The following is a 19142-nucleotide window of genomic DNA, read 5'->3' as shown; positions in this document are numbered from 1 at the left end:
AACTGGGAAAGGCCGGTGTCTTTGCTTGTGTTTATACACATGGCCTGTCCTTCATACACATCAGAGATTTTGCTGGGAATATCAACATGGTTAAAAGGGTGGTGGATGTGTTTTGTTCTTTTGTGTGGGTGTGGGTGGTTCTGGCTGTCGGGCCAGGGCTACATCCCCAGGCACTGACTTTGCTTCCTGGTTGGTTGGTTTGACCCCAGCTCACTCTGCATAGCCAAAGCTGACCTCCTACTCAGGCTCTTCTGCGGGTCTCCTGGGCGCGCCTCACCACTCTGAGCTCTACCGTCCCTTCCTTTCTTGCCTCGTCTCTATCTCAAGTGCACATCTCTTAGAGTGCACTCAGACAGTTCTAGCATTTCTCCACAGCAGAGCCTGGGGAAACGTGAGAGCACACAGGGATTGTGGGCTCTAGAACCCACACCTGCTCCTCTGCTCACTCGGTGCTTATTCTGTGCTCACCCGTCCTTCCTGAGTCACTGTCACCTACCACTGTGGTGGGCTGGAGTTGCTCTTCACTCCCCTCCTCTGCTCTTTCCTCAGAGTCAGGACTGTCTCCAGCTGGGGCCTCCTGCTGAAGGCGAAGTGGTTCAAGTGAGGTGGACAGATGGCCAAGTGTATGGGGCTAAGTTTGTGGCCTCCCACCCCATCCAGATGTACCAGGTAGCCAGAGGTTCACGGGCGGGACTTTGAGGGTGGGGGTGCTTTATTAATTCAGTGTTTCCTCTTGGGCAAGAGGCTCGTCCCTGCTCTTGAGAGAACCTGCGGGTCAGTAACAGCCCTCACAGATCTGGAGCCCTGCCTTGTATCCGCTTTGCTGTTTAGCTATAGGAAATGGCCACTGTGTGTGCAGCTCCCGCAGGACTCTAGCTAAAAGGCCGTTGCTTGCTTGGCAGGTGGAGTTTGAGGATGGCTCACAGCTTGTGGTTAAGAGAGATGATGTGTACACACTGGATGAAGAGCTTCCCAAGAGAGTCAAGTCCAGGCTGGTGAGACAGCTTTCTGTGCCCTTAGCTCCCGTCTTGAATGTGGTAGGAACATGTCCCTTTGGTGCTTATTGGTCTGTGTGGCCACAAAGTGACAATTTGCTTGCCTTTTCTTTTGTAGTCAGTAGCTTCAGACATGCGCTTCAATGAGATTTTCACGGAGAAGGAAGTGAAGCAAGAAAAGAAGAGGCAGCGGGTCATCAATTCGAGGTACAGGGAGGATTACATCGAGCCAGCTCTGTATCGGGCCATCATGGAGTAGATGGCCTCCAGGGTCCAAGAGGTTCCCGGCCGTCAGGCGAGAGCACTCTCGGGTTCCACAGCACAGCAGACCCTTGGAACTCAGAAGTCTAACACGTGAAGATGTACAAAGAAAAGGAATGACCTGTAGGACCCCATCACCTTCTCACTCCACCCTTGTTGAATTCTGCCGTGAAAAGACAAGCCATGTGTGGGCACTTGGCAGCAGCTGCTGGTCCCCAGCTGAGGGGCCGACACTGGAATGCTGTGACTGCATCAGACGGGTCAGCTGTTTCTGCTGGGGCTGATCCGCTCTTTCCTGGCCTAGGACTAGCTTCCTACCGCCCACCCGCACCAGCGAGGGAGAGGTGCTGGTGCTCGATCCGATCCCCTTTCGTATTTATGTACGAGTGTGTGCACATGCGCATGAATGTGTTGGAGTGTGTACCCGTGTTTGTGCATGCATGCCTGTGCAGGAGTGTGTGTGTGTGTGTGTGTGTGTGTGTGTGTGTGGTGTGTGTGTGTGTGTGCGCGCACGCATGTGTGTGGGAGTGAGCGTGTGTGAGTGCGAGCGGGTGTATGCTTGGTCTGGACCAGCTTCTGCCAGCCCCTTGGCCTTCACTTTCTTCTTTGCCTCTGCAGGGCAAACAAAATGTGAAATTCTGCCCTCAGCCAAGCTGAGTGAGGGCCCTAGGGGATGGATGGAGGTGGGTTGCCATCTGTCCCTTCCTGGACCGATTTCAGGAGAATGCTGGCAGAGCTTTGGTGTCGGATGCTAAGGAGCTGGCTGCCACTTCTGTCCGCCCTTGAAGCAGAGCTCAGAGGTTATACACGTGCCCACAAGTTGAGGCACAGAGGCCTCTAGGCACAGTATTAGAGGGTGGGGGCGGGGCTACCTTGGAGGGAGAATTTTAATGATGGAAACAGGCAGAGCCTGGCGGGTGATTTTTGTGCAGAGGAAATTGCAGTTATGCAGGGGCTATGGGTTAGGATGAACTGGGGCCACTGAAGGCCAGGGGCAGGTGTAGCTGTGCCCTTGGTCAGGGGTGGGGTGGGGTTGGTTGGGGGGGGGTGGGACTAGAGGGCAACATTGAAGGGGTTAAACAGGTTTTTGCTCCTCTTGAATTTGTTTGCCTGGGCCCAGTATTGGAGGGCTTCATACCTTGCTCTGTATACAGGAGTCAGATTTATAATACTTCCCCTTTTTTGTTACGTACGAACTCTATAAACCAAATTATTTTGAAAACTGGTGCATTACCTTGTCCTTAGCAATAAAATGTATTGAACAGAGGATTGACTGTGGTCTGCCCACGGAGCCCAGGTGGCCCAGGGTCAGGCTGTGGAGCAGGGCCTGGGAAGCTGCTCACAGAGGTGGGCGCCGTCCTCTGTATCGGGGCAATGCTGTGGCCCAGGGGCCTCCAGGGCCTGTGGCCGTCAGCGCCTCCTTTCCCGGGAGGAGGTAATGGAAGGGACTACATGCAGTCTCCTCGAGAGTTTTCACCTGAACCAAGTCACTTCCCGCATCTGTATCCCATTCGTGTGGAACAGGGAGGGAATAGGTTTTAGGTGCTTGAAAAGCAAGAGACCCATTTCCCTGTGGAGTGCAGAAGCTGCTCTGTGCGGTGCCTTGCCTGAGGCTGGTGAGTGCTTCCCTGGAGAGAGACCCAGTCTTTGTCCAGTGGGTGTCTTGAGTGGACAAGAATAGGTAGGCGAGCCCAAGCCCTGGGCCAGCCACTAGGCTGAACAGGTGCAAGGCTTCCGCACAACACAGCTGCCCCAGTTGGCCTTAGCCCTGTGCCCTGTGGCAGACCGTGTGGCGACAGAAGTGTCCCTGGGGCTGCAGCAGTGAAAGGGAGGTGGAGAGTTTCAAAGATGGTTTTCAGAGCTAACCTCTCAGAGCCAAGGAAAGGTTGCCTCTGTTCTTCACTGGGGCCTTACAGGTGGCCGGGGAAGCCAGCTGGACTAAGCTTTCCTGGAATGGTGAGTGGGACCCAGAAGTATACATCTGTAGAAGGGAGGAACACTTTAACTTCCCTGGGTACCCAGAGTTCCTCCCCATGATCTTCATTATCCTAGCCTTGCCGAAGGACCTGAAACCGGGGGCCTGGTGTAATCCCAGCTCTGTGGGAACCAAAGATTGAATTTAAGCCTTTGAGTACGTCAGGCAAACACTATGGCAGAGCTACACCCACCAACGACAGCACTCGGCTTTTCTGCCCCTAAAGAAGGGCCCACCACGGGATAGAGAGGTGACTTAGCCATTAGGGGCCCTTGCACTTAAAGGGGTCCCAGGTTCAGTTTCCACTACCCACTTGGTGGCTTGTAACTGCCTGCAACTCTAGTTCCAGGGGATGTGAGGTCCTCTCCTGGCCTTCACAAGCACCAGAACATACATTCACGCCAACACTTACACACACAATTAAAAAAAAAAAACAAAAAACAAAAACCCAAAACATGGGGACCTAACAAAGTTGGCTGGAATTCAATGTTTAATCTTCCTGCATTAGCTTACAGAGATGCTGAATACACACCAGCACCGCCGTGATTGGCTAAAACAGCTATTCAAAAACATTTCTGGCCTGTGTAACAGCTATAAGAAAACTCCAGCTCAAAAAAAACCGTGGGACTTTCCCAAGTCTCACAAAACTGGCCTGTGGCTTTTGTTTGTTCTGGTGCTGGGGATGGTCCAGGACTTTGAGCTTGCTAAATTTAAACTTGGCTCTGCCTTAGGCCCTTCTGGGCAGTGCAGTCAAATCTGGGCTCCTGAGCACAACCACAAACAAGGGCTTCACTGCACTTCAGCTTTTTGCCAAAGCAGACTCTATCCCTTGTAAAGAGCAAGGTGCAGTGTTGGGTTAGCATCCGAGAGTGGCAAGTCACGTCCCCACCTCCTCATCGGGTAAATTCTGGATTAAGTTCTGCGGTAGGTGGATAATGCACCCCATTGCGGGATGAGGGAGCGACCCTCCGAGTTGCTGGGTATGTGGGGTGGCCTTGTGGCCCATCTGCGACATTTCTGAGCGGCCATGCCTGGACTTAGGTGGCTTCTTAACTCCACAGAATTGGACAGGGCCTCAGGAGGCATTCTGGGGGTTAGATCATGACCGCTGGCACCTAGGAAACGGGCCCACAAGGCCTACGCTCTCCAGCGGCCCGGTCTGAGAGCAGAGTGGTGGGGTGGGAGCCACAGGGGACCGGACCGTAGCCGGGCCGCCCCACGTCCGAGCGGCGATCCCATCCAGCCCCAACTCCTGTAGCCCGGGGATGGGGAGCAGACTCGGCCTCCGGCTTCCATTGGGTCTCCGGAGTCCGGGCCCGCCCACCCCTGCGGCGAAGCCCCGCATTGGCCTGCCCGGCGCCCCGCCCGGTTCCGGTGCGCCCATTGGTTGTTGATGCCCGACCCCCAGCGCGGCCGCCGAGGCGGACCGCGGGATTGGTGGTCCCGCCGCTGCGTCCTCACCATGGCGGCGCCCGTGCAGCCCGCTGTGTCCTGGGCTCCCGCCGGGGTCCCCTCGGCTGTCCCGGCTATTCGCGCTGCAATTGCCTCCCCGCTCGGCGTGCGCTCTGGCGCTACCCGTCCCCGGCCACCCTCTCCGCTGCGGTAAGGCCTGCCCTGCGCCCCGGACGCAGCTCTCGGCCGCTGCGCCCCTCCCCCGGCCAGGCCGGCCCGAGCCGCGCTGGGGACTGAAGCCCGGGCCCAGGTGGGGGCTAAGCCTGCGGAGGGCCTTGCAAGCCCGGGCCGAGCGTGCCGAGGTCACCTGTGTGCTGCGCCCCGGAGCGCGCCAGTCTGGACGCAGAGGAGAGACACGGTCACCCGGGACCCGCTGTGGGACGAGCGCAGCAAAGTCCGGGGAAAGCCTAGCGGGAGTCTGCAAGAGTAGCGGTTATCGTCCCTGCCTTCCCCGGGGCCAAATCCTCGAGCGACCGGGTCAGTTTGTCAAAGTACGTCTTCTCGCTACCTTTGCTTCTGCAGTGTTTCCCCATTGTCTTTTCGGCGATCTTGTTTTCCAGAGGAAATCTTAGCGAGGACGGCAGATTTGGTTAGGAGGGTGTCCCACAGATTTGTTGAGACTCCTTTACAGCAGCACCCTTTCGTATGGTTCTTCAATAAACCTCATTTTCGTTTGTTTTTCTCGCTTACAGGCGGGGAGTGAAAACAGTAACACTGAGTCACCGTGATTAACCCAGGGAGTGACTGGTGAAGGAGACAGCTGTTATCCCAGAGAGCAAAGAGTACTTAACACATTTCTGTGAGGTCCTTTGAACTGTCGCTACTGTAGATAGTGGATTATGAAGGTAGAAAAACCACGAATCAGGTTCTCGATATGTCGTACAGTAGCACACCATGACAATTTCTGTTTTGTTCGTGAACTTTAGAATTAAAGGCTCAGAATGGGAGCCCGGGTGATGGGCGCACAACTCCGATAAGCGGGGGAGGGATTGCTTCAGAGGCCAGCCTGGGCTACATAGAATAATACCTGGTCAGCAAGAGCCACGTGGCAAGACCCAGTCTCTAAAGACCGAAGAAAAGAAAAAAAAAAAAGATTGGAGGTTTAAAAATTGGAGCAAAACCTTATGACCAAATGGGAGTTTCCTATAGTCTCCTAAGGTAATAGACAGTTTGAAATATAAATATCCGCTTCACAAGGCTGATGCCTGCGTCTCATAACAATTAGGTACTAGTGATGAAGCAAGGCGAGTGTGTTCTTGGAGACTAACCGGCTTGGGCATATAGCCAAGTGCCTGCTGGATACGTGTTTCGTGTACGGCCTTGACTTGCGGGAAATTCAGACAATCGAAATATGCATAGATCTATGTAGGATAGTTATGCGAACGAAGCACACACAAGTGGTCACTTGCCGCGTGGCCTCTGGAATTCCAGGACTGTGGATGCTGCGAGAAAGCACAGCAAGAGAAGCGGGGGTGTTTGAGGAAGGGTTCGTGAGGGAACTGAAGTTTTGAGTTGAACCACAGAGAGTTGAAAGGCTGCCTGGAGAAGTGAGGATGGGGAAGGTGGCAGGGGAGGGCTCAGGGCATGTGGGAGGTCCCAGGGCTTTCTTAGGGAGATGTGGTTGGACACAAGGCAAGTTGGGGATGGAGTTCAGTTGGTAGAATTCTTGTGAAGCATGCAAGGGGCCCTGGATTTGAACCTCAGCACCACATACAACCAAGCATGGTGATACCCTCGCCTATAATCCTGACCCTTCAAAGGTGGAGACGGGAGGATCAGAAGTTCAAGGCCATCCCTGACGACATGGTGAGCTTGAGGCTAGCCTAGGCTACTAGTGACCCTGTCTTAAAAACAAAATGAAAAAGCAGGTTAGAGAGGTACCTTTGTCCTCTGAGGAGCAGAGATAAACAAATTGTCTTAGGGACCTGGACCTGGACCTGGCAGGAAAGAACACAGTAGCACGCAGCGGCTTTTACAGTTGCCTAGGCCACCACAGAGCTGGAGGCCGCCCTGGCTTCTTGCCCTTTCTACTAGCCTCGTGTGGTTGGAGAGAGGGCTGAGTGCTGCCGCCACACGGCTCTGACTGACGTTGGTTTCTTTCAGTTCTTCTAGTCCTCACACTGATTTTGGGCCCGATGTTTCTGGGAGTTGTCCCAGAAGCCCCTGAACTTTTTTTTTTTTTTTTTTTTTACCCCTTTTCTATCCTCTTCCATCATCACACATGGGTGTACCACATCTCTGCCTTTCAGGAGTTCTTCACTGTTTGGTTAGGTCCAGGTCAGCCTGGAGTTGGCAGGGTTATTGCCATAATCTTTGATATATTGCTTTCTTTCTTTTTTTTTTTTTTTTTTTTTTAGGTCACCTCAGCTCCTTGGCTTTGTGTTTTGTTGTTTGAGCTCCATGTGTTTGCATGTGTTGGCTCTTTATGTCGTAAATGACCCAGTTCATATGCTGTCATTGTCCCTGCTCGTGTTTTATGGCCGTTTGATATGGAATTGGCTCTTTATGTCGTAAATGACCCAGTTCATATGCTGTCATTGTCCCTGCTCATGTTTTATGGCCGTTTGATATGGAACTTCCTCTGTAAAACCTTTCTGTACTTTCCCCCCCACCTAGGTGATCTGTCCTTCTGGGGCTCTGCCTTTTATATTTGTATTTGTTTTATATTGGCTTTCTTGTGTGTGGATGTGTTTGTTTGGTGTTTTTTGAGGAAAGATCTTATCTTTCCTCAAAAGATCAGACTGGCCTTAAGCTTTTCTCTTTTTTCCTTTTTGGAGGGAACCTCAGGCATCCCAGATCAGCCTCAAACTCACTGTGTAGCTGAATCTTCCTGTCCCCTCACCTCTGCAGTGCTGGGGTTGGAGATGGTCATCTGATTCCAGGCTTCAAAGTTTGCCTGTTTGTCATAATTGCTTTTCTGTCTCTTCCACTCACAGTGTATGTGCTTTCAAAGATATGGCTGTCTTCCCTGTTATCTGGCACAGTGGTTTGACATAGTCGGTACTTGGCATATGTATTTTAGGTAGAAAATGGTGTGGTGACGCAGGCAATACTGAAGTTACTGTCCACTGTTCCTACCCACTGAAATTATTGCTCAGTGTTGCCTTGCAGTATACTCAAAAAACTATTTTAACTACAAGAGGTAGCAGAGAGTACCTGGGCTGAAGGCTTGCTTGGCATTTGTGAGGTTCTGAGATCCATCCCCAGCACTGCATAAATAGGGTTTGCTAGTACGTGCTTGCACGCCCAGCATTCTGGAGGAAAGCAGGAAGATCAGACATTTGGTGATGGGGCTGCTCAGTTGTCTGAATTGGTAAATCCACGCTGCCAAGCCTCATGACCTGATTTTGATTCCTGGAATACCCGAGTGCCAGAGGAAAAGAACCGATTCCTGCTAGTTGTCCCCTGACTGCCTCGGGGGACTGGTTGGTGGGCAGACACACTATTTGTGGATTTTGAGGCCAGCCTGGGTTATATGAGACCCAGTCTCCCTACCTCCACCCCCTCAAAGAAAAAGAAAATAGCTTTGAAGTAGGACAGCTCCAATAAACATCCTTTGTGTAATCAAAATATTTGTCATAAAACATGCAAAATAAATTTGCTGTATAAGAGAATCTTTACTGAGAGATCTGAGGCATTGGTTTGGGTGGTTTAGAGTAAAAAAAAAAAAAAAAGAAGTCTCAGGATTTTGGTGGCTTAACAGCCCCAGAATTGGCTTTCTGTGCATGTTCTCCGCTTATGTGAGAAAGAGACAGCTCTTCCCATCACACTCAACCAGGGAAGGAGGCAGTTGGAAACTAGTGGGTGGCCGAGTGGCTGCTAACTTTGACAGCTTCAGTTCTGTAACTACTCATTATTTCTTCGGTTAAAGAGTGTTACATGGCCTGGCCTAACTTTAAGGCAGGGTGGGGAATTGCAGATTTAGCCTGTGACTAATGCAAAAAAGAGTCAAAGCTATTTTGGCACTAAGGGCTACTACCTATCCTGTGGGTATCGAATCGCAGACCATTCAAGATTAGAGCTAGTAAGTGGGATGTGCACCAGAGACAAAGCTGTAGACATCAGCAGGAAACAGAATAGTGGGTTCACAGCCCAAACTCCATCACACCTTGTACAAATGCTCTGAAGCCAAGACCAGAAATATGAGGGCCGTAAATCACACCCCGGTGAGAAGGCAGCCATTCCCCAGAGTATTACTGTTTGACAGCAGCCTGTAGCTCTGGCTCACCTGGAATCCTCTACGTAGCCGAGGATGACTCCTGATCCTCTTGTTTGCACCTCTCAAGTGCTACAGCATTTGGAGGTGTCCAAAACTAAAAAAAAAAAAAAAAAAAAAAAGTTAAATTAGCCTGGTGCAGCAGCATGCACCTGTACTTAATGCCCAGGAACAGAGACAGGAGGATGGAGAGTTTGAGGCGAGGCTCAAACCTACCTCAGAAATAAGTAGCAGCTGAGATTCAGCTTAGTGGGTAAGGCTCTTCTCGCTGGTATGCACAGAGCTTGGGTTCAGTGTCCACACTGTATGAACTGAGTGTGTGGAAGCTTGTCTGTAATCCAGCATTCAGGACGTAGAGGTGGGAGGGTCCCCGTCCTAGGTCCTCCTGGGCTCCACAGAGTTGGAAGGCAAACCAAAATCTCAGAAATAATACATAAGCTAAATCATATTTAAGTCTTTTTTCATTTATGAAGTCAGAAAGAGAGGAGGCAGAGGCAGGAGTCTTAAATTCGAGGGCAGCCTGGGCTACGTAAGTGAGATCTTGTCTCAGAATAAAAAAAGTCATGAGTATAATAATTTGAGATGCATTTAATTAGTCTTAAACGAAGGCTTCATGCTTGGTGTTTGGGTTTGCTTTTGATAAAGAACAGAGCTCAGTGCTGGTTGGAGCTCTGACGGAGAATCTGACTTTGTGGTTTCAGCTTTTGGCTCTGTCACTAACCAACTATCTGACATCTAACAAGTCTTTTTTTGTTTTGGTTTTTCTGGACAGGGTTTCTCTGTATAGCCTTGGCTGTCTTGCTTTGTACACCAGGCTGGCCTCAAACTCATAGCGATCTGCCTGCCTCTGGGATTGAATGTGTGTGCCACCACGCCCAGCTCCCTTAAACAAGTTTTTTGTTTTAGCTAGGGATGCTGGGGCTTGATCCCAGGACCTTGTGCATGCTGGGTAAGGCCTGTGCCACTGGCCCACATCCCTATCCAGTGTCCTGTCTTGTCTTCTTTTCAAAACAGGGTCTCAGTATGTAGACCAGGCTGGCCTCAAACTCACAGAGATTCCCCTGCCTCTGCCTCCTAAGTGCTGGGATTAAAGGCCTACTTCACCATATCTGGCTACTATGTATTTCCTGTTTTCACACTGGCACTATACTTGTCTGTACCTGGCTGCCTACACCACTGCCCTAGACTCTCTAGTCACTGCACAGTGCTCCTTAGACACAGCTCCAGTCCAGCCTCTAACATTGTAGCATTACAGACTGGAAAGATACACATGGGAGTGGCAACCTGTCCCCACCGGTAACTGTTTCCCCGCACTCCCGGAGCATACCCAACTCTGAGAATGTGCAAATCTCTTACTTAAGGTAGCTTAGTGTTAGTATAACTCCCAGCAGCTTCCTTTACACTTTAAATGACCTGTTACTGTAGCCCGTGATACAATGTAAATGCTGTGCTCGGACACTTCCTCCCTGGCTTTTTGTAGCCGTGGTTGGCTTGGTACTCACTGTATGGCCCAGGCAGGTCTCAAACTCCGGTCAGTCTTCCTGCCTCTGTCTCCTGAGTGTAGAGACTGACTATAGGCAGCTATAGGCACGAGCCATCATGCCCGGCTCAAACACTTCTTTTGTTCGTTTTTTTGACACAAGGTCTCTAGGCCAGGCTGCCCTGGAATTCATTATATAGCGGAGGATAATTTTGAACTTCTTAAGCCTTCTGCTTTTACTTCCTAGATGCTGAGCAGGCATTTAATGCATGCCCATCAAACACAATACATTTACACATTTTTGATTGAGTGTGTGTGCGCGCGCGTGCGTGCACATGTACTTAAAGAGATGAGAAAAGAGTGTCAGGTCCCATGAAGCTGGAGTTACAGGAGGTTTTGAGACTCCTGGTGTGGGTGCTGAGAACTAAACTCAGGTCCTCTGCAAGAAATAGACTATCTGAAATTTTTATTTAAATATATTATCACTTGTGTGTTTGTTGGGGTTGTCATAGCCTGCACGTAGAGCTCAAAGAACGATTCTGTGGGTTAATTCTCTTCCTCCACTTTTATGTGGGTTCTGGGGGTTGAATTTGGGTCCTTGGGCTTGCACAGCAAACCCTTTTTTTAATTTTCCATCTGTGGTTGATTGAATGTGGGACAGGCAAGGATGGAGGGTTAACCCACCTTAGAACAAGTGCTGAGCTGAGGGTTTTGTGGCTGTCTTAAAGGGGCCAGGTGTCAGGTTGCGAATATAAAGTCATAGTTTTCTGGAGGAATTAATGTCTAATTTAAAGTCTTAATTCACCATCAGCCATTAGCAAGGTGGATGTAAGTTTAAAGGGCTTTTCACACAGGAAGCAATGTATACCCAGGCCTGGAGACCCAAGAACGTGGCTGCGTCCTGAGGTCGCTTGTGTGGCGGGCGTGCAGAATGTCTTCAGGCCTTGAGAGGAAATGAGGTAAAAGGCAGCCAAGGAGACTGAGCTAAGGCTTTGCAAGTTAGAGCTTCATCCCGAAGACGATTAGGGGCCAGGGAAGGATTGGACGGTAGGAAATGACATTATCAGCTTTGCCTCTTTGAGAGGATCACTGGTGGGAGGAGGGAGGGAAGGAGGACTGTCCTGATGCAGAAAGCTGAGGTTTACAGCCGCCGCCCCATGCCTGCCACGAGCCATAAAACGTTTATAGATGAGATTACAGTGAGGTAAGAGTGGAGGAAGGGTGCTGGACACCGTCAAATGGCAGGTGTGTCGGTGGCCTCCTGAAGTGCGTGTAAGAGCCAGCAGGCCAGCACGATTTCCTTCAGCCTCTCTGGTCCCTACGCGTGACCTTGGGTGGGCTAAAGACCTCTTGCGTCTTCCTGATTTTCAGATTTGAGAATTTAGAGATAAGAGTTCTCACTCTCCATAGTTATTGTGATAATCAGCTACAATAGATGTAAAAAAGCCTACGCCTGTCTATGCTGTTAGATGTGCAAGGGAATCTGTCAGTCTGTCTCTGTCTCCTGTGTGTGAATGCGTGTGTGTGTGTGTGTGTGTGTGTGTGTGTGTGTGTGTGTGTGTGTGTTGGGGGGGGAGACGTTGTGGCTGCATGAGGAGGCCAGGAATTGTTTCTCAGGAGCTGTCCACATTGTTCTTGTTTTGCTTTTTGACATGGTCTCTCCCTGCCCTGGGGCTCTCCGACCGAGCCAACGGCAGCCATCCTCCTGTCCCATCTCCCCATCACTGGGATGACAAGCATACACTAATACAGTCTTGCTCCTGTGGGTCCTCCTGCTTCTGTGATGAACACTTCACCATCTGGCGGGGCCATGCCCGTGGCTCCATCAAGAACCTCTTGCAATAAAAAGAATGATTTTGCTGTTCCCAATGTTTAGTATATAGTACCCCTGCCATGGGGGTGATCATTTGTTTTAAGTTCCCTTCACCATGGGCTGAAGAGGTGGCTCAGTGGTTAAGAGCACTGGCTGCTCTTCCAGGGGTCCTGAGTTCAATTCCCAGCACCCACATGGTGGCTCACAACCATCTATAATGGTGCCCTCTTCCCTCATACAGGCACAAATGCAGGCAGAGCATTCGTCTGTATAAATAAATAAATCTTAAAAGAGAAAAATTCCCCTCACTAAAGATAACCACCACCTGCTTTATTTATTTATTTATTTTTTTAATGTCTTTTAAGTGATTGATGGTGCTTGTCTCGGAGTGTTAGGCGTACAGGAGTTTATTCTGACATTAAGCAGGGAGAATTGATACGAATACCGTACCAATTAAAACAGTGTTGAAATGCTAACTGAGTCTGTTCCCAGCCCTCATGCGGAAGTGACCCAAGCGTGTGTCACACATTCAGCCACTGCCGATGACATAACGGGTGCCAGCATGCTTGCTTCCCCTTGGTCTGTTCTTGCCAACTGCTTTCCCCGTGAGATTTTATCCTCCTAGTGTCTTCTGCTTTTCATAAGGATGCTAATAAGGTATAATTCAGATTTTTTTTTTTTTTTCTGTCAGCTTCCTCTCTAGCCAGCCTGGCTTGGCATGAGGCTCTCCTCTGAACTCTGCAGAGCTTTCCGCATTGTGCCCTGACTGGCCCTTTGTCTGCTGCCTTGTCGGTCTCTGTCTCTGGGTCAGTGCGTCTCTGTTTCCTTCATGGCGGGTTTTCTTTCAGGATAGCGATAAGGTGGCATATTTGTGTGTTGTGTTTGTTTCGTGACAGGATCTCTCTATGTGGCCTGGAACTCACTCTGTAGACCAGGCTGTCCTCGAACTCACAGAGATCCACCTGCCTCCGCCTCCCAAGCGCTGGGCTCAAAGGCAAGAGCCACCATGCCCAGCAACATTTTTCTTTTCAAATCTTGTATATGTGTGAATGCATGTGTTCATGTGTGTGAGTGCAGGTGTGTGTGTGTGTGTACGGCAGAGGACAGCCTCAGATGCCAGCCCTTGCCTTTCATCCTGTCATATGTCTGCCCAGTTAGCTGACCTTTGAGCTTTTAGGAAGTGTCTTGTCTCCTCTTCCCATCTCCTCACAGAAGCGCTGGGATTCGTGAGTGGTGGCTCACGCCTTTAATCCCAGAGCTTGGGAGGCAGGTGCAGGCAGCTCTCTGTGAGTTCGAGGCCAACATGGTCTACTGTGTGAGTTCCAGGACAGCCAGGGCTAAAACAGAGAAACCCTGTCTCAAAAAAAACCAAACCAAACTGAAACAACAACACAAAACAGCAGCCCTGGGATCCCAGACAGCTGTGCTCCTCTGCCTCACTTTTACATGGGATCAGGGGTTTGAACTCAGGTCTCTGTGCTTGCATGGCATATGCTTTACTCACGGAGCCGCCTCTCCACCTGAAACATGTCGTGTGTGTATGTATGTGTGCTTGTGTGCGGGTAGAAGCCAAGATTAGCTTTAGTTGTTCCTCAGAAATCATTGCCTTGGTTTTTAGTTTTTGGATTCTTGGGGTTTTGTTTTTTTTTTTTTTGAGATAGAGTCTGCTAGACCCTGGAGTTTAGTGATGAGGCTGGGCTGGCCGGAGGTGAGCTCCAGGGATCCACTGGGATCCGCCTGTCTCTCCCCTCCCCGACCCGGGGCTGGGATTATAATGCTGGGGAGCCCTCCGAGTTCTGGCCCAGCCACCCTGCACCTTGGTTTAGAGAGTCAAGGCTGGTTATGAAACCCTGTAAGACATGTTTCAGGTGTTCTTCTCCCAGGGCTCTGTCGGTGGATCGTTCGCTGCGGTCGGTGTCCTGAACGCATCACAAGTTACTAGAGGGACGGTGAGCTGGCTCACGGGCCTGTCCCTTTACCTCCATCATCTCTCTCTCTCTGTCTCACCCCCCCCCCAATAAATCACTGTAAAAGTTACTAGCTACTGAGGAAACTTTAGATCTCAAGAACACGCAGGCGTGTTTAACAAGATCTGTGAGAGCAGCCATACCATGCCGTGTGTCCCCAAGACACTGCCAGACTCTTATGAGAGGGTGTGTGTGAAAGAGGAGTAATATCTTAGAGTGAGTGTGGAAAGAGTCCTTGAAAAGTTCTGGGACCACAGGTCCTTGGGATACACTTATCTGCGTGTGTGTGTGTGTGTGTGTGTGTGTGTGTGTGTGTGTGTTTCTCCTGTGAAGTATGGGAATGTTTACATAAGCTTTGATGTACAGCTGCTAACAAAGTAACGAGAATAGTAATAGTAACGTTGATAAACTGAATCTCCTCTCCGTTGCACTCAGCGTTGCACTCAGCGGGGTTAGCTAATCTCCAGCCTTTCCTGAGACAGGTGCTTTGTCTGGGAAGGGCAGGTGTGTGCACTTTTGGCAGATGAGGTAGGGCACCTGGTCCGGAAAAAAACGAGGAACACCAGTGTTCCTGTGGGAGAAAAACGCGTGGTTGAGTTCTAGAAGTCTTACAAGCGCTTGGCAGGATGGTGGCTGATAAAGCGTGTGGCTTCTCTATTCCGTCGGCATGTGTGGTGGTGACAACGCTTTGTGAGTCTGAGCTTTCTGAGCTTGGTCACATCCACATTGGTGTGATTTGGTACTGCATGAACTTTGCACATTAGGAGGTGAGCGCCTCCCGCCTTTGCAGCCCTGCCCGAACTGAACGCCCTGTGCCACAGGAACCAGGGCCAGTGAAAACGAAAGGTTAGGCAAATCCACAGGTAGGTAGGAGTTCCGGCGTCTTCTTTCGGTATACCGGTGGACCACTTCAAGCACCCTTAGAGCTGTCACCCTTGGAAGGCAGGTAGCCCATGCTACTAAAACGGCCTCCCGGGTCGGTTTTGGCACAGTTCTGTCCTGTCTCCTCTGTGTTTCGGTTTGAAACAAATCTGCATTCCCCCTGCCCCCCATAATCCCATGGCAGTTTCTCACTGCCAGTGGGATAAAGTTGGCATTCCCCAGCAGGCTACAGAAACAGCCTCCCAGGCTCTGTTTAGTCTAGGCCTCACCTCTCTGAGGCGCTCCTGAAGCTCTTGGACAGCTGTTGATTAGCCCTGTCCTGTAATGTCTGAGCCTTGTTTATTCTGTACCTTCACTGCTTTCGGTAGCAGTCATCTCGGGCAGGTAAATAATGGCTTTGTTTGCTCTGATAAGATAGCAGGGTTCCAGCGTGGCTGTTCTCAGTCCTGGAGACTGGCTTGTTCTCACTCACTCTGTTTGTTTTAAGGCAGGGTCTCTTTGTGCAGCGTTGGCTGGCCTGGAATGCATTATATAGATGAGGCTGGCCTTGAACTCACAGAGATCCATCTGCCTCTGTCTCCTCAGTGCTGGCTATTATTTTTTCTTTTCTTTTCTTTTCTTTTTTTTGAGACGGGATTTCCCTGTGTAGCCTTGGCTGTCCTGGACTCACTTTGTAGACCAGGCTGGCCTTGAACTCACAGAGATCCCCCTGCCTCTGCCTCCCAAGTGCTGGGATTACAGGCGTGCCCCCCCCCCCCCGCCCACTATTATTGTTTCTTTATTTGCTTTTTGTTTGTTTTTAAAGATGAATGGGTAAACAATATGGAGCCACCAAGTAGGCTTAAACAAACGTGGGAAGGACTGTTCGTGTCGCATTTATAACCTCTACTGTTCGGCATGTGTCAGAGCAGAGTGGTCAGGGCTGTGGTTACCTAGGAGCCGGGTTCAGTTTCCAGCACTCACGTCTGATGTCTCACCTCCTCCAGCTCCAGGGGATCTGACTGAGGCTTCTGTCCTCTGCCAGCTCCTGCACCCATGTACAGCTGCTCCCACACAGACTCATAACTAAGAACGAAGCCTGCAAGTAAGAATAAGAGGAGCAGAGAGTAGGGGAACCCGTCATTAAATCTGAAGCTGTCGCATTGCTTCATTTCGGGTTTTGTAAAGAAATACAGTGCATTTTCTGTAAAGGCCTCGCGTGTGTTTTCTCCTTCACCACAGACTACCTAGCTTTGGTTCTAAGTACTGATTCTTTCCCTGACTACAGTCTGGCTTCCATGCTTTGTGTCTGCACACAGCCCAGAGCAGAGTCCGTTGCTCTGGTCTGCACCCCTTAGAGTTACAGCCATGCTCCTTTGTTTACATAGCTCTAGCAGCTGCTTCGGAGCTACAGTTTGGCTTCCAGTTTTCTGGGCACACTGCCATCTCCCAGCCTTACTTTTTACCTCGGCCCCTACCCCTTTATATCAGGCGGGCCGGGCAGAGGAGGGTCAGTTCTCAAGTACTGAAGTACCGTTTTCTCAAGTCTGCACTCGGCGTCCTTACTGTGCTCATAGAAGTCACCTTTTCCAAATGAAAATGACGTGTACAACTTTTTCCTCTGAAAACCATAGGGGGTGTGTGTATGTATGTATGTATGTAAACAGATCTTAACAACTCCTCTCTGAAGACTCCCCGCCTCCCTCCAGTAGAAGTGGTAATGAATTCACCTGTGCAAAACCAAAAAAAATTTCTTCCTGTGGATTTTCGCTCCCCATATCCTTCCCCGGCCTCCAAAGCACTGCAATTACAGGCATGCACCACTGTTCCCTGCTTCTCCTAAGCTACGTCATGAGCAATGTAACTTGCATTTGTTATTACTGTTGGTGCGTGTGCGGTGTGTGTGTGTGTGTGTGTTAGTGCAGGCAGGCGTACGCCGTGGTGCCTGACTGCAGGGCAGAGGACAGCCCTCGAGAGCTGGTTCTCTTCTTCTGCCTCAGGGTCTCAGCATCTGACTGAGGCTGTGAGCCTTTGTCGGCAGAGCCACCTCACCGGCCCGTGTCCAGCTTTTTTAATTTTAATTTTTTAGGATTTATTTTATTACTTTCCAAGTACATGTGTGTGTGTGCCTAGATGTATGTATGTAAATATAATATGTATGTGCGCTGCATGTTTGGCCAGTGCCAGTGTAGGTCAGAAGAGGGTATACCCCAGGAACTGGAGGTGCAGATGGTTTGGGAGCCACCACGTGGCTGCTGGGAATTGAACCCGGGACCTCTGGAAGAGCAGCCAGTGCTCCTGATTGCTGAGCCATCATTCTAGCTCCTGTGCTCAGCTTTTTGACACTTCAGCACGATCCATCTACAAAGTTCATGGCTGAGAACTACACAGTTGAGTCACAAAAAAAGCTGCAATAAATCCTAGCATGTCTTAAATAATATTCTAAGTGTGCTGGGCCAACACGCCACGGGGCTGTGGCTGGCGGTAACATATCTTCCATTGTTAACGGTTCCTTCTTGCGGTTGGCTTTTAATTACATTCATCTGTTTTCGTGAACTCACGGGCTTGTAGCCTGGTCCTGTCCACCGTGTGAGTCCTGGGGGTTGAACTCAGGTTGGCAGGTTTGACAAGGGCATTTCCTTGCTGAGCCACTCGATGACCTCCGTTTCAAGGTCGTAAAAACTTTATTTAGTTTCTGTTTAGGAAGTCCCTGTGGGGCTGAGGCAAATCAGGAGAAAGAAACCACACGGCAACGGGAACAGGCAAATTTACCAAAAGTATAGTATTTATATCTTCTGGGTGTTTTGTCTGCATGGATGTCTGTGCCCACATATGTGCCTGGTGCCCAAAGTGTCTGTGCCCACATATGTCCCTGGTGCCCAAAGAGGCCAGAAGAGGGTGTCAGATCGCCTGAAGTTGGGGTTGCAGATGGTTGTGAGCCACCACCTGGGTGCTGGGACTTGAACCCAGGTCCTCTGGAAGAGCAGCCAGTGGAGTGCCAGCCACGGGCAAAGTTCAGCCTACAAATCCGTCACAACCAGCAGTGAGGTATAGCTCACACCCAGCAGGCTGTCGGCAGAAACTGTTGGGGCAGGTGTGGAGAAGTTGGAACTTCCCAGCTCTGTTCCAGGGAGTAGCGGGGTTGGTCACGTTGGAAAACACTAACCTCAGTTAAACACAGTTAATGTCTGGCCCAGACAGACATCATTCTGAGGCGTACTTGCCCGCCGCTGCCCCAAGGTAGAGAGTTCGAAAGCCATGTGTATCTGAAAATTCGTAGATGAATGTTTGTGGCAACATTATTCAAACCGAAAGGAGAAAGAACTCAAATACCTAGTCATGACGGACTGGCAAATAAGATGTGCTACATCCTTATAAGGGGGTGCTACCTGACAGCAGAAAGCAGAGAGTGTTGATGTGTGTCGCAGCGAACTCACTGTTAACTGGTAGAGGCCGACCACAGATCACCCGTGTGGTTCAAGGCTTTGTTTTTGTGAAACAGGCAGGCACATCCCCAGAGAGGAAAAGTAGATTAGGATTGGAACAACAAAAGATGGTCATTGGTGTCAGCTAAGGGACACCCTGCCTAGGCGAGTGGGTACATCTGGAAGACGACCCTGGTGGGCCTTCTACAGCTCTGTGAGCTTTGTGGGTATTCTCTCCTCGTTATTATTCAAGACAGGGTTTCCTTCCGTAGCCCTGGATGTCCCAGAACTCTGTAGACCAGGTCGGCCTCGAACTCAGAGATCCACCTGCCTCTGCCCTGTGAGTGCTGGGATTAAAGGCACATGTACCTCCACACCTAGTGTTGTGTGAGTATTGTAAGAGCCACTGAGCCACATACTTTTTAACAATTTCACGTCTTTAAAAAAAAAAAAAAGTGTGTGTGTGTTCGTGTGTGAGGGTACCTGTGGAGGCCAGAGGCGTCACATCTCCAGGAACTAGAATTACAGGAAGTTGTAAACTGCTTGACATGGGTGCTGGGAACTGAGCTTGGGTCCTAGAAGAGCAGGCTGTGGTCTTCAGGCTGTGCTCTTAACCACTGTTTCAGGCCGCCAGTGTGCGTGTACGTGTGTGTGTGTGTGTGTGTGTGTGTGTGTGTGTGTGTGTGTGTGTGTGTGT

General features: G+C 50.3%; 2 protein-coding genes across 10 annotated transcripts in view; both read left to right on the top strand.

Moving 5' to 3' along the window:
* Window positions 1–2282, top strand: part of Kdm4a (lysine demethylase 4A) — a 47277-nt gene extending 44995 nt beyond the window's left edge. For all 3 annotated transcript variants that reach the window (XM_055618433.1, XM_055618435.1, XM_055618434.1), the window contains exons 20-22: window positions 550–669; window positions 903–995; window positions 1114–2282. In XM_055618433.1, the coding sequence (XP_055474408.1) occupies window positions 550–669; window positions 903–995; window positions 1114–1254 (354 nt within the window). In that variant the 3' untranslated portion in view covers window positions 1255–2282. The remainder of the gene's footprint in view (window positions 1–549; window positions 670–902; window positions 996–1113) is intronic.
* Window positions 2283–4073: 1791 nt separating this feature from the next.
* St3gal3 (ST3 beta-galactoside alpha-2,3-sialyltransferase 3) overlaps window positions 4074–19142 on the top strand; it is a 194693-nt gene continuing 179624 nt past the window's right edge. For 4 of the 7 annotated variants that reach the window (XM_055618413.1, XM_055618412.1, XM_055618411.1 and 1 more), the window contains exon 1: window positions 4647–5174. The gene's annotated coding sequence lies outside the window, so the exon portion shown is untranslated. Of the gene's footprint in view, window positions 4156–4646; window positions 5175–19142 lie in introns of those variants that run through there. The other 3 variants (XM_055618409.1, XM_055618410.1, XM_055618408.1) reach the window with 3 other exon arrangements.

This window comes from Psammomys obesus, unplaced genomic scaffold (assembly GCF_907164565.1).
Source record: "Psammomys obesus unplaced genomic scaffold, mPsaObe1.curated_primary_1811, whole genome shotgun sequence".
Lineage (NCBI taxonomy): Eukaryota > Metazoa > Chordata > Mammalia > Rodentia > Muridae > Psammomys > Psammomys obesus.
This window is presented reverse-complemented; position numbering and strand designations above follow the sequence as displayed.